The 14,326-nt window shown below is 46.9% G+C and overlaps 1 protein-coding gene across 2 annotated transcripts in view; it reads left to right on the top strand.

The window, feature by feature from the left end:
* Positions 1-13,744, top strand: part of clip3 (CAP-GLY domain containing linker protein 3) — a 49,918-nt gene extending 36,174 nt beyond the window's left edge. The window contains exon 14 of one of the 2 annotated variants that reach the window (XM_067974962.1): positions 5,334-13,744. In XM_067974962.1, coding sequence (XP_067831063.1) covers positions 5,334-5,388 — 55 coding nt within the window. In that variant the 3' untranslated portion in view covers positions 5,389-13,744. Of the gene's footprint in view, positions 1-950; positions 1,264-5,333 lie in introns of those variants that run through there. The other variant, XM_067974961.1, reaches the window with a different exon arrangement.
* Positions 13,745-14,326: the final 582 nt, after the last annotated feature.

Raw genomic sequence — 14,326 nt, 5'->3', positions numbered from 1 at the left:
GTTAATGACCTGAAATACCTAAGTAAATATTGTCAAGTGGCACCCCGCTGGCTTTAATTGCCTGTGGGAGTCCCACATGCGGGGGCTGCGTGCGCACGTCGGCACGTCTGTGGGGAACCCGGAAGTGGGCGGGTTGGAGCTGGGCTCCGGACCCGCTCCGGGATTCCCCGATTTTCGGAGCCCCCCCGCCCCCGCCAGGAACGCACCCGATAGCGGGTGCTAAAATGAAGCCCAAGGTTTCAGTTCGGTAACTCAGTTCCGACGAAGGGTCATCGACCTGAAACGTTAGGTCGGTTTATTTCTCCACAGATGCTGCCTGACTTGCTGAGTATTTCCAGCATTTTCTGCTTTTATTTGGTTCAATTTTTAACCTTGCTTAACCTGAAGACTTCAGTTGGCCCTGGTCCTGCTGCTTCAGGAGATTAACTAGTATTTAAATTAGTAACTGAAGTATCTGTGCGTTAATGATTGCAGTCGTGCTCTGTGATTTTAATAACAAATGCGTTAACACATTTGTATGAAATGCCTTTGTTATTTTAACGCACTGGATTTTGTTAAATGGTAGATAGAGGAATTTCGTACAATGCATTGTGTTGTTACTAAGGGCACAGCAGGACTTCAGCCCAGCTGGAGTTAATTCAGCTCTCGCAAGGGGTCGGGCTCAGTATCCAGCTCCCTCAGCGATGTCATCAGCACTCAACGGTTAGAGGCGTCATTGCCACGGTAACTTGGTGGGGAGTGGAGGGGGAAAGTCAGGGGCACAACCCTGGTATCGGCACCCCACAACTTGGCCAGTAGACCGGCCCGTTATGCTACCTACTTGGAAACCCTTGGGAAACAAAAATGGTTTGACTTCTAGAAGCAAAGCGAATGGCAAGATTCCTTATCCCTTGACCGAGGATGATTTTTTTCTATTGGTCGTGCTGTTCTGAGTCACTGCTATCTTACAGGCTTATTAAAATACTTCAGAATAGTACGTTTGGATTATCTGAAGAAACGCACATCTAATATTCTGTAACCACTGGTATGTTGATAGGAGGATTCTATTTTATATTTATTAATGGCCTTTGGATCTGTTTTGTGTGGAGGGGTTAATACTTGACAAGGCAGTGATGGACAGAGAGCAGAGAGCTTCTCTCGGGCTCCGTATGTTAAAGGGACTTCGCGAAGGGGGAAACCCGTGGATTTTGTTTTGGCCGTGACATAAAGACGTGTCTCCCCCCAACTCCCCACCCCTGGCCGCCCTTGTTTTGGCATGCGGGCAGACAAAACGGGCTCGTTTGGTAAAGCTGCCGCCTGGGGATGAAGCTGAGCCACACTGACTGGGAAGGTGCCGGATTTGACCCGATGACCTGCGGGCGAGTTAGCTGGTCTCGGCCTGGGCAGCTGCCACCGTTGGCGTCATAACCTCTGGGCCAGGGAGGGAAGGCTCCCCCCCCCCTCCCCCCCCCCACCCCCGGGCTGGATAACGTGCGTGTTTGGACTGTAATGCCCCCCCCATCCCCTACCTTGGTCAATAGCCTGTTGACGCCCAATCGTCTCATCTTCATGAAGAATGATCCGTTTGGTAGGTCTCTTGGAGGTGGCTGGCAGCCCTTGGGCTGTGCCCGAGTGGGAGTCAGCACCTTTATGGCAGGAGGCACAGTTCTATGTTGGCAAGGCGAGCTTTGGTAAAGTTGATTTAACCCTAGAGGAGCCACAAGCTTTTGAGTCCATTACTGCCCTTCCGTTGGCCTTTTGTTTGTTTATCGCAGGTTTTTGTCTTGTCCCTTACTCTCCAATTCCCAGATTTGTACCCTGAATTTCAGCGTGTTGAGGACTTCCCTCAGGATCTCTGAGCAAAGCGTAATAATCCAGGAAAAATTCCAAGTTCTCCCTACGTCAAGTTTTTTTTTTGGAAACATTCAGGACATTTCATAGGATGTTTAGTAAGAGCAACAGGTCAAAACGGCCCAAGATCTGCTTGCTTTTGACTGACCAGCACCCAGTGCACTGGGCTTCTGTGCAAATCCTGTCCCTTTGTCTGTCAGCAAAGGCCAAGCACAGAAACACCCGAGTGTCACGAGTCATCCCAGTTCCACGGCCAAATGTGTAATGGGTGAACTTAGCATTTACTAATCATTAACTTAGCACTGTTAGGGTGGGCACTGTGATCTCTGGGTGTTGGCGTCACGCTAGCATGAACACTGGAGACACTGTGTTCGAAACCTGAGATAGACTTACCCTCTGTCTGTGTACCTGTGGCACATCAAGACCTGACATACACTGAGTACACAGGGGGGGTCTGTGTGTGCATTTTGGAGATGCAGCGTCGGGATCAGTGATGAGAGAGATCCCGCCTGAGGACGTACAGGGCAGCTTTATTACTGATTTGGTGCCCCAGCAAAGGCCAAATGACTGATTCCAGGCTTCAGGTTGTCTGCTTATTGATAATATGCTAACCTCAGAGCAAAAGCAGTGGGAAAACAGACCCCCTTAGCAGCCCCCCCCAGCCGAAGGATGCGTTTCCTAGATACACCGTTTGGCGTGTTTGTTCTACCAAGTTTACCCTTAGTTGCAGTCCATAATTGCTGGATCAATTCCCGTTTGAAGTTGGCTGAGATGAAGCAAGTGGATGACCCTGAATCGGAAAAGTGTGTTGACAAAGTCTCATTGGCAACCAAGAGCAAGGGCAGGGTTGCCAATTCTGGTTGGACGTATTCCTAGAGGTTTCATCACATGACCTCCTGCCTCCAATCACCCAGCCCGGTCAAACGGCCATTTTCCCCCCACCTCCAATATTTTTATATCTAACAAGCAAAAGTGTTCAAAGAAAATAAAAAACACAACCCTGTGATTTGTTCTCCCAGGTTTTTTGCTCGCAGTAGTGTCCTGGAGATTAATCTTCAATTCCTGGAGATTCCAGGACAATCCTGGAGGGTTGGCAACTCCACTTGGGCGGGGGGGGGGGGGGAGAATTCAATGATACAGCCTCAATTTGTAGACCCTGACCTTTATTTCATGTGGATGGTGAAACGACTGTCCTGCCTCGTACAAGAATGGGTCTTATTTTGCCTGTAAAATGCTTTGAGTCTGTGCGGTGATTGTCCTTAGTTTGTGCTGTCCTGTTCCTTAGTTTCCTGTTGTTGTGCTGCTTTTCTGTCAAAAGTAATGTTTGACAGGACAGAGTTTCACTTCAAGTGACCTAAAACTAAAGGCTTGAAGACCAGGCAGCCACTCGCTCGGTACATCATGCTCCCCCACAAACTCGACATCAGCTTGTCACAAGACCAGTCTGCCCAAATGTAGACAGTCTGCACACACACCCTGTCTGTGTTTGCTCTACAGTGAAACTCATTTAAATGCTCTGCTCCTCCTCACTCACTTCTGTGTTGTTACGTAGAAATTACACACGAAGCAGGCCGTTCGGCCCATCCAGTCCATGCTGGTGTTTCTCCTCCACGTGAGCAGTATCCTAATCCCATATGCCTGTCCTGTTCCCATATCCCTTTATCTCCCTTTTTCCTTCACCCTATTCTTAAATGTTGGCCTGGTCTCTGCTTCACTCGCTAACTCCAGTCCATTCCGTAGTCTCACAACCCTCTCCTGCTCTCTGCCCTCGATCTCTTAGTCCCCTTGTCCTGGACCCCTCAATCTCATCGGTCTCTTCCTGTTTACTCTGTCCCATCCCTTTGTTATTTTAAGCAACTTGGTCAAATCGCTCCATAATCTCCTCTGTTGTAATGAAAACAGACTCAATTTTTCAAAGCTTTCTTTGTGTTTGTGTTTCCTCTGTCCCGACAGCATCCTGGTGATTCCAAGCTCGACCCTCAACATTCTTCCTATAGTGTGGAGCCCAAAACTGCACACAGTCCTCCAATGGTGGACTTACTAAGGTTTTCTAGATTCACTGTTTCATCTTGACTTTTATTTTCTGTACCTCTTGCCTTTTTTTTAATGTTGTTCTGTCACCCACCTAGACCCCCTCTATTGGCACAGGAAAACTAACAGCGGCTGCATGTTTAAAAATTCATTCTTGGGATGCGGGCATCGCATGAGGGGCATCTCCAACAGAGCAGCACTCCCTCAGTACTGCATGAGGGGCATCTCCAACAGTGCAGCACTCCCTCGGTACTCCATGAGGGGCATCTCCAACAGTGCAGCACTCCCTCAGTACTGCATGAGGGGCATCTCCAATGGTACAGCATTCCCTCGGTACTGCATGAGGGGCATCTCCAACGGTGCAGCACTCCCTCAGTACTGCATGAGGGGCATCTCCAACGGTGCAGCACTCCCTCAGTACTGCATGAGGGGCATCTCCAACGGTGCAGCACTCCCTCAGTACTGCATGAGGGGCATCTCCAATGGTACAGCATTCCCTCGGTACTGCATGAGGGGCATCTCCAACGGTGCAGCACTCCCTCAGTACTGCATGAGGGGCATCTCCAACAGTGCAGCACTCCCTCGGTACTGCATGAGGGGCATCTCCAACAGTGCAGCACTCCCTCGGTACTGCATTCTCTGTGACCCTCTCTTTCATCCCTATTGAGGTCAAATTAACCACAATAGAACCAACGATGTTTACAGCACGGAAGGAGACCATTCTGCCCATCATGTCGGTACCAGCTCTTTGCTGGAGCTATCCAAAACCAATCCCTCTGCCCTGCTCTCTCCCCAAACCCTGTTCTTCCCTCTGCTTCAAATGGCCAACTTGTTAGAACCCCACAAGTTATTCATTCCTGGAGAACCTGTGAATTCCTGAAATTCCCACTGCCTTGTGGATCTATAGGAGTCTCCTAGAATCCCACGATATTAGACCGTTATTGAAATGGCACATAGGAGCCAGAAAAAAAAAACCTACAACTGTATCATTGAAAGGATTTACTGACTTTACCCAAAAGCGAGGATTTTACAAAATGAAGGGCTTTGAATTTGGGCTATGTATAACGTCAGCCCATGAATGCCGAACACGGTCGTACGAAACTCTACTGTCATTGTTAATGAGAGTACTAAACATGTTAAAATATTGGGGACAGGAATTTTGTACTAATTTTCACACTGTATAATTTCAAGCCCTAAAGCTTAGAATGACTAAGTTTAAGGGGTTGATTGCACATTTGCAGTGGAAAATGTTTTTTTAAAAGAAAAAGCCCCAGCAATTTATAATTTGGTCCCAGACAGTTGAAGATAGTGAACAGCTGGGCTAAAGGTGGATGGATGATTGGGGTTTACTTGGGGCTCGTTCTCTGTTGTGTGTCAAGTCTGAATGACCCTCTCTGAACCCTTGCTCCACTTTGTATTCTGGAACGTCTCTGTCTGAATCCCCTCCCCTCTCTTGTCTCTTCTCGTTCCAGATTACTCTTCTGCTGTTGGTTCCCTTGGATGCTGAGAGCAGAAATGCAGTCGTAAAAGCCTCTTCACCTTCTTCCTCGGATTCTACTCTTCCTCCTCGACTCCGTTCTTTATTGTGCTTTGGAGAAAGACTGCCGATTACAATCCTAGATACTAGTTCAGCCAGATGCAGTCATAGTTGATTCTAGTGCCTTGTACCTGACTAAATATCCCTGCATTCCACAGTAGTTTAAATAGATGAAATGACCTTTCCTTTGATACAATGACTGAAAGATAATATATATATTAATGAATGTGAAGCTGGTTTGTGATTCCTGTTTATTGTTGGACTCTAATAAATGCCAATGGTGCGTTTACTGTCAAGATTATGGCATGTACTGTAAAACCTAGAATATAGGTACTATCCCTATTTTGCAGTTAAGTGTATGTCCCATTGGTGCATCAACTGTTTCACTGTATATTAGAGTATAAAGGGATGGAGATGAGATTTGTATTGGGGATTTTACGGGACTAGTAAGGCAGTAAGGGTGGGTGAGTTATTGAGTGATTCAGTTTATGCCAGATGGGGATCGAATAGATTAAAAGCTGTTTATTGGTTTAAGTAAAAACCAAAAATAAAGGTCAGGAAAGGTTTATGTAAGGGCTCCAGCTTTTGAGTGTCTGCTGTTTAGAGGGGTATTGAATTATTATTAGAATTTGTCAATAACTTGTTCTTTATTTTCTCATCTTCCCTCCTCTTCTCCCCTCCTCTCTTGAAGGCATTGATTGACTCCATGCTGGTTCGACAGATGAGCCGTGACATTGAGTGGTGACAGGTTATTTGGCTACTGAGGGCATCACAGCTAAGATCCTGGCCTCACTCAATGTCCAGGTGTGCCCTTTCAAGCAGGAGTCAATGAATAGTGATCAGCAGCGGGAACCCTGGCTCCCTTTCCCCGGGATGGAGATCACGTAGCGGAAGGGTCAAGAACCAGAGGTCATAGATTTAAGGTGATTGGCAAAAGAACCAAAGGTGACATGAGGAAAAACTTTTTTACACAGCGAGTGGTTAGGATCTGGAATGCACTGCCCGAGGGGGTGGTGGAGGCAGGTTTAGTCATGGCTTTCAAAAGGGAACTGGATAAGTACTTGAAAGGAAAAAAATTGCAGGGCTACGGGGATAGGACGGGGGAGTGGGACTAGCTGGATTGCTCTTGCACAGAGCCGGCGCGGACTTGATGGGCCGAATGGCCTCTTTCTGTGCTGTAACATTTCTATGATTCTATGTAGTGCCCTTACCTCTTCCCTTACTAAGACCTGCCAACTCGGCAAGACCTGAGGCTTTGAATCTGGGATGTTCCTGGTCTGTACGACTCTGCCAATCTCTGAATTATAGGCAGAGTTTCACTTTTTCTTTATCCTGACCAATTGAAGTTTGGATTGAGATTAATTGGGGACTTCCCCCAGCTACTGATTAGGTTACAATGTTATTACCGGTTTGATTGAGTGTCATGAATGGACAGGGATGTTGTTTCAATTTTTTCTAATCTTTTCAATCCCCAATCCCCCATTTGTATTTTTCAACTATCTACGAACAGGTTCCAATTTAATGGATGATTTTTTTTTCAATGTGAGATCCACTTCCTCGAGTTCCAAAATGCAGACTTTTCCGACTGACTGTGGAAGCGAACGATGTTTGCAAAATGGGTTTGTCAGTCTCGATCCAGTTCTTGGGGTTAAGTGCCCACAGCATAGAGCTGCTCCTAAACTGGTACTAAAGACAGGCCAGAGGATGAATGATGCAAAAATGTCACACTGGTGCAGTAAGAGCGTTCTTCCGAGGAAGGAATGAAATACATTGTTGGGGTAGAGTAGAGGGAGCTCTACACTGCATCTAATCCATGCTGTTCCTGACCTGGGAGTGCTTGATGCTGACACTGAATGCCCAAAATGGAAAGTGTTCTATGCCCCAGCACTAATATCCTTCACCTTGATCAGAATAACAAAAGAAAAGGAACAAAGGTATTCGAAAAAGGATGAGCCCGAACTGACTTCCCCCTCTCCGCTCAACCCAGGAGCACCCTGTCCGATTTTGGGTAGCTGCATGTCGGGAAGTGTTCACGGGGAAAGCAGACTGTTCCACGCTGGTTAATCCCGTTCCACATTACAAGCGAAGGTAGGATCCGAAATCCCAGTTAAGCAAATTTACCTAAACGCCAAAGTCTGTCTGTGTCGTCTTTCACACAAGTTGAGGGCAGAAACCCCCACACAAGACAAATAACGGATCTGTATCGGGGAGTGCGTAAAGATCCTGAGAGAATACAGGCATCTGCTGGAGGTTGTCTAGGATGGTGTCCAGCTAGGTTTGAACTAGAGTTTTAAGTAAAATAGCCAAAAAATTCAGAAACTGGAAACCACACCAAAAGTCTTGAAGTGTTGACTTTTTTTTTAAAGTCCAGTTAATACTATTTCTGTGTCATGTGATACAGAGACTTTGTCATTAAGCTTTTCTCAATGCGTTTCCATCAGCACCATGGCCGTTTCGGTTTTCACGTAGAAATGGGCGCCAGTGACTGAATGTGATCTGCAAAAAAATCAATAAAACCCTGCAGTCCTGCACAATAAAACCAGAAATCGACTTATTCAGTCACCGTAAACCAGTGGGTCTGATTTAAAGGAGTTTTGGCCACTTTGGCGAGGCTTCTGGCTTTTTTTGTTTTTTACCGAATCTCAAAATGTGATCATCAAAACACCAATTAAAAAAAACCCCCAAATCCTTCTGGTAAAACCAGAGTTTGACTCGCAGACCCCATCAATGGGCCCTGATCATCAGTAAAGCAAAACTCAGGAGCCAAGCCCTGGTCTCCCCCCACCCACTGGGGTTGCCAACTCTGGTTGGAAGTATTCCTGGAGGTTTCATTGCATGAACTCCTGCCTCCAACAGCACCCCCCCCCATTTCCAATATTTGTATAACTAATAAACAAACGTATTCAAAGAATATGAAAAAAACATAATTTTTTTTGGGTACCCCTATGATTTTTCTCCGGGGTGTTGCTTGCAGCAGCGTCCTTGAAATGAATCTTCCATTCCTGGAGACTCCAGGACAATCCTGGAGAGTTGGCAACCCTACCACCCACCAACCCCTCCTCTAATCTACTCCGTGTCTGGTTTTAGACATGCCAAAAGGTGGCAACCCGACAATTCTAGAGCAGAGCAACTGTGAATGTGAAACGGAATCTGGAAACACAAGCCACCTTCTCACTAGACTTGCTTCTCTAATATACTAATCAATGTAAAAGAAAAAGTATTGTATTTAACGTGTGTGTGCGTGAGTCATGGTAAATTTGGCAGCTGAACGATTGGAATTTTTTTTAAAGGAGAGTAATGCAGATGGACAGAGAGACAAACGGATCGGACTCACAAACACAAGTGAGAAAGATTGAAAAGTTCCTGTTGTTTGGTTAAATCGGTTATGTGTTTGTGCATTGAGCTTGGTGCTGAAAAGCCTTTTGTAATTTGAGAGCTGGAATTATTTAGTTACCTTCAACTGAAAATTACCTTTTCAAAAAATCCTCTTGCTTTTATTGCCATATAACAAAGCTGGAGGAACTGCTCTGCTCACTGTTTGATACTGGAAATGTGTTCATGTTTATAATGAAGCTACAGGAGCAGCTCCCCCACCCTCTCCCCTCACTGCCCCCCCGACCCCCTCCCCTCACTGCCCCCCGACCCCCTCCACCTCCTCTCACTGCCCCCACCCCTCATGTTCCCCCTACCTCATCATCTTTCTCTCACTGCCTCCCTAACCCACTCCCCTTCCCGCGCTGCCCCCCTACCCCTTCCCGCGCTGCCCCCCACCCCCTTCCTGCGCTGCCCCCCTCCCCCTTCCCGTGCTGCCCCCCTCCCCCTTCCCGTGCTGCCCCCCTCCCCCTTCCCGTGCTGCCCCCCTCCCCCTTCCCGTGCTGCCCCCCTCCCCCTTCCCGCGCTGCCCCCCTCCCCCTTCCCGCACTGCCCCCCTCCCCCTTCCCGCACTGCCTCCCTAGCCCCCTCCACTCTCCTCACTGCCCCCCTCCATTGTCACGATTGTGGCAAATTAAATATCTTTTGGTTTGTAACAAAACTATGAAACCTAATTCCTGGAAATTCCCTTTTGAGAAGCCGAACCATATTAAAGAGATTACTTTTGTGTATTGCTGTCCAATTAAAGGGTCAGTGCTGTCTGGTAAATTAGTCCAGCTGTGCACTTTCACAGATGGCAGTGCCCCTTTAATGGAATAGCACTTGAAGTATAACTTATAATTTTGACCTGGCTAATATTTATCTCTCAGCCAACATCACTGAAACAGATTATCTGACCATTTATCTCATTGCTGTTTGTGGGATCTTGCTGTGCGAAAATTGGCTGCCCTTTTTCCCTACATTACAACAGTGACTACCCTTCAAAAGTACTTCTTGGGCCGTAAAGCGCTTTGGGACGCCCTGAGGTCGCGAAAGGCGCTATATAAATGCAAGATTTTTCTTTCTTTGCCTGTTACAAAGTGTGTGGCCCTTTGCTCCCCCCTCCCTCCTCTCTCGAATGTGTTGGCTCCTGCTGATTCCAGGTACAACCCTCTGGCCACGTTTACTGTGAAAGCCTAGGAAGGCTATTTGGCCAAGGAGGGCATCGCCGCTAAGCCAGATTCTGTCCACGCCTGGACACCTTCCAGCCGGGGGTTCCTGGATAGCAGTCGGAAGCAGAAACCCGGGCTGATAATGAGCCCAGGTGCACTGCGGGCAATTGCAAGCTTCCAACCCCTGTCCAGTCTCAGGCCAAATAACTCAGCACAGACCTACAGTTGAAACTTTGACTTTCTGCCGTTTGCCTCACTGCCGCACTTGGTGCCTTTATCCACCAGGGGGAGTTTATTTTACAATTTCCGGCCAATCTATGTTGCAAAAGCTGCCGACAGTGAATTAATGATTAATTATTTTTTCACTCAGTCTTACAAGTTGCATCAAGAGCAATTTAGCCTGGGGAGGATATGCCACAAACTCGTGCAATTATATAGGTGCAAAGTATAGTATTGGAAAACTATCTAATCAAATAGGATGATTTTATTTGTACTGGAAGGTTAACCAATGAAGTGCTACATGAAACAACAACAACTCGCATTTATATAGCGCCTATAACTTAGTAAAATGTCACCGAGCCGCACAAGGAGATATTAGGACAGATGACCAAAAGCTTGGTCAAAGAGGTAGGTTTTAAGGAGCGCCTTCGCAGTATCATAGTTACAGCACAGGAGGCCATTCGGCCCATTGTGCCTGTGCCGGCTGTTTTGACAGAGCTATCCAATTAATCCCACTCCCCCTGCTCTTCCCCCATAGCCCTGTAAATTTTTTCCCTTCAAGTATTTATCCAATTCCCTTTTGAAAGTTACTATTGAATCTGCTTCCACCGCCCTTTCAGACAGCACATTCCAGATAATTACAACTCGCTGCGTAAATAAAAAAAACGTTTCCTCGTGTCGCTTCTTTTGCCGATCAGCTTAAATCTGAGTCCTCTGGTTACCGACCCTTCTGCCACTGGAAACAGTTTCTCCTTATTTAAACTGTCAAAACCCTTCATGATTTTGAACACCTCTATCAAATCTCCCCTTAACCTTCTCTGTTCTAAAGAGAACAACCCCAGCTTCTCCAGTCTCTCCACATAACTGAAGACCCTCGTCCCTGGCACCATTCTAGTAAATCTCTGCACCCTCTCGAAGGCCTTGACATCCTTCCTAAAGTGCGGTGCCCAGAATTGGACACACTACTCCAGCTGAGGCCTAACCAGTGTTTTATGAAGGTTTAGCATAACTTCCTTGTTTTTGTACTCTATGCCTCTATTTATAAAGCCCTGGATCCCATATGCTTTTTTAACAGCTTTCTCAGCTTGTCCTGTCACCTTCAAAGATTTGTGTTTCTGCACCCCCAGGTCTCTCTGTTTCTGCACCCCCTTTAAAATTGTACCATTTAGTTTGTATTGCCTCTCCTCATTCTTCCTACCAAAATGCATCACTTCACACTTCTCTGCGTTCATTTTTTATCTGCCATGTGTCTGCCCATTTCACCAGTCTCTCTACGTTCTCCTGAAGTCCGTTACTATCCTCTACATTGTTAACCGCATTTCCAAGTTTCGTGTCATCAGCAAACTTTGAAATTATGCCCTCTATACCCAATGATCTGGAACGCACTCCTCTTAAAGGAGGAGAGAGAAGTAGAGAGGCGGAGAGGTTTAGGGAGAGAACTCCAGGGCTTACGGCATAGGCAGCTGAAGGCTTGGCCGCCAATGATGGGGCGAAGGAAGTTGGGAATGTGCAATCTCTTTGCTGCAACATGTGACCAGTTAGACACTTGAAAGCACTGCTCCGTTTATTTCCCTATGATAAGATGACCGGATGCTCCTGTAGTGTTTTGTTTTAAACACAGGTTCTGGATCTGAGACAATATAGTACACAGGCGAAAGTAAAAGGTACTACTTTATTGTAACACTTATAACATCCAAGTACTGTAACAGACAAACAAACAATCAATCATAAGTTCACGTCCTTCTGCCCGTCGGGGACCCCTGAAGTCGACGGCTGGTATTTGAGCCTGTCGTTTTCCAAGGCACCGTATGCACCTCCTAGTCCTCGGTAAAGTCCCCGATAGTTATACTGGGGCGTAAACAAGTGTACCTGTGGAGGACGGCCAGGTCAAATAGCTGGTGGCCTTGTGTTTACATCGCACAAGACGCCCCATTTAGCTGCTGACAACACTTGTGATATGTCATGCATTTCACCCTTAGGTTACAGCTCCAGACTGACCAGGACTAACCCATTTTGCCCAGTAGATGATTGCAAGGGTAGCTCATACAAAGTGTTTGAACATTTTTGGACTGGACAATCTGGTTTACGGATGGGTTGTTTGGAAATTTCTCTAATGAACTCAAATAGTCCCTTTTTAAAAAAATTAAAGTTAATTTTGTCCACTTTGCTGTGTCTCATAATGTGTTAAAGGCATTCGTATAAATTCAAGTTGCTCTTTTGTTGTATCACACCCTTGTCCCCAGTCCTGCTTTCACCCCATCACTTGGTTCAAGGTTCCACTATCACCACACCCTCGTGCCCCATCCCCATCCTGTCATTTTAAACCCCACCCCATCTTGCTGCGATCACACTCTGCCCCTCTTCTGTGCTCCACTGTCTGGTTTTCAGAAAACTGCCCCATTTCAAATGTTTTTTTCCATAAATGTGACATCTGGTCTGATTATCCCATGAGCCTCACCTTCCACCATCTTGAATTCCCCATTGGAATTCCCTGGTTGCCAAACTTTTGGATTATCCCGTTAAACGCTAGCAGTAGTGACATGCTTCGATGGCGCACAGGACTTGACAAAAATGTGAATCTTTAAATGAAGCCTTTGTGACGTTAGGGTGGAAATGACTGAGCTGATGAACCCTCAATGTGTTAATCGGACAGTCCAGTTTCTGCTACTTCACCGGAGGCACTAAAATAGCAGTCAGAGGAGTGTCATCCGAGTGTATTTAGTATTCGCCACTAGGGTCGTCAGTTGTCACTGATAGATACATGAAAAGGAAAAATCTGCAGCGCTATAGGGAAAGAGCAGGGGAGTGGGACTAGTTGGCTCGCTCTTTGAAAGAGCCGGCACAGGCACGATAGGCCGAATGGCCTCCTTCTGTGCGGTAAGATTCTATGATACTAAGAACTGCCCTCATGTACCTTCTCCAAGTGGGCATTCTTTATATGGCAGCTAGACAATGAGTGACTGGAGCCTATTCAACCATGGGGGGGAGAGGGGACACATCCCAGCAGAGCCCCATCAGGCCCTCGACCTAATGCGCACTTTCCAGCAGGAGTCACTGGGTGCCGATCATGACTGTTTTATCCTCTCTCTGTCTGTCTGTCTCTCTCTCTCTGAGGGGTCACTAAGGCCAGTTGTAGAAGCCTAACCATTGTCCTGGCTGAGATCGGCTTACTCAACACAAGGTCAGGAATCAGACCTGGGCGCTTGCCTCACCGGTGTGGCCGGGTGCCATGCCAAGTGTTGTGGAGACCCGCTGCCCTGCCATCTGGGACATAAGCTTTATGGATTTAGCTCTTTGAACGGTTAAGAGCGCGCCAGTGCAAACCAGACGGGCATTCGAAGGTAAGTAATGATGACCGTTCTTGCCGACTGAAGGAGCAGAGTTTTCCTTGGTTTTCTACTGTTGCTCGTTTTTCATTTTCCGGAGTTTTTCTGCCTCTACTGTATTAACTTCAAGTCTGCAGCCCTGTGCGTTACTGCATGCTCCTGCCCAATCAAGGCATTTTCCCTTTCTGTGGCGACTTCATGTATTTTCTGAATGATCGGTTGCTGCTGGCATGTATTTCTGATGTTGCTTAAATAAATGTATTTCTATGTGCATTTTACCATCGGTCGTGGTGTCCGTTTGTAATTAAAGGTGTCAATTCCTCATCATCTTCATGGAGACCCTCACTCTACAGATTCCTTGATTGCTTTGCATGGGACTGATAGCTAACTTCACCATAAGTACCAAGAGTGGCTCCATCCAATGCTACTTTCTAATAATAATAATTCCACTAGGGGCTTGTCATTTAAATCAGTTATAACCCTCCCCTCTCACAGCCTCCAGATTTCTCTCCTGTGACCTGCTGTAGGGTTCCATGGGTGGAGCCTGTCCACTGGTTTACAGTCTGCACTCACTGGTTTGTCCTGTTCGCAGTTTGCGGGCCTGGAAATTTTGGAAACCTTTGCTGCAATTAATTAGCAAGTTCCCGGAGCAGTGAAAGTCTTACTTATCACAGCCTGATGCATTTGGGTGGCGATAATTCCAGGTGTTTGTACACCATGCAGGGTTAACTTCCAGAGGCTGCGGAGAGAGACCTGAGTTGGGGGGGGGGGGTGGAGTCAAGATTCAAGAAACTCCAAAGGTTCGTGACTGGTGTCCTGGGGCTGAAGAGAAATCGAACGGGGCATTGGGACTATTGGCC

Source organism: Heptranchias perlo, chromosome 41 (assembly GCF_035084215.1).
Source record: "Heptranchias perlo isolate sHepPer1 chromosome 41, sHepPer1.hap1, whole genome shotgun sequence".
Taxonomy (NCBI): Eukaryota; Metazoa; Chordata; class Chondrichthyes; order Hexanchiformes; family Hexanchidae; genus Heptranchias; species Heptranchias perlo.
Note: the sequence above shows the minus strand (reverse complement) of the source record. Positions and strands in the feature narration are given on the sequence as shown.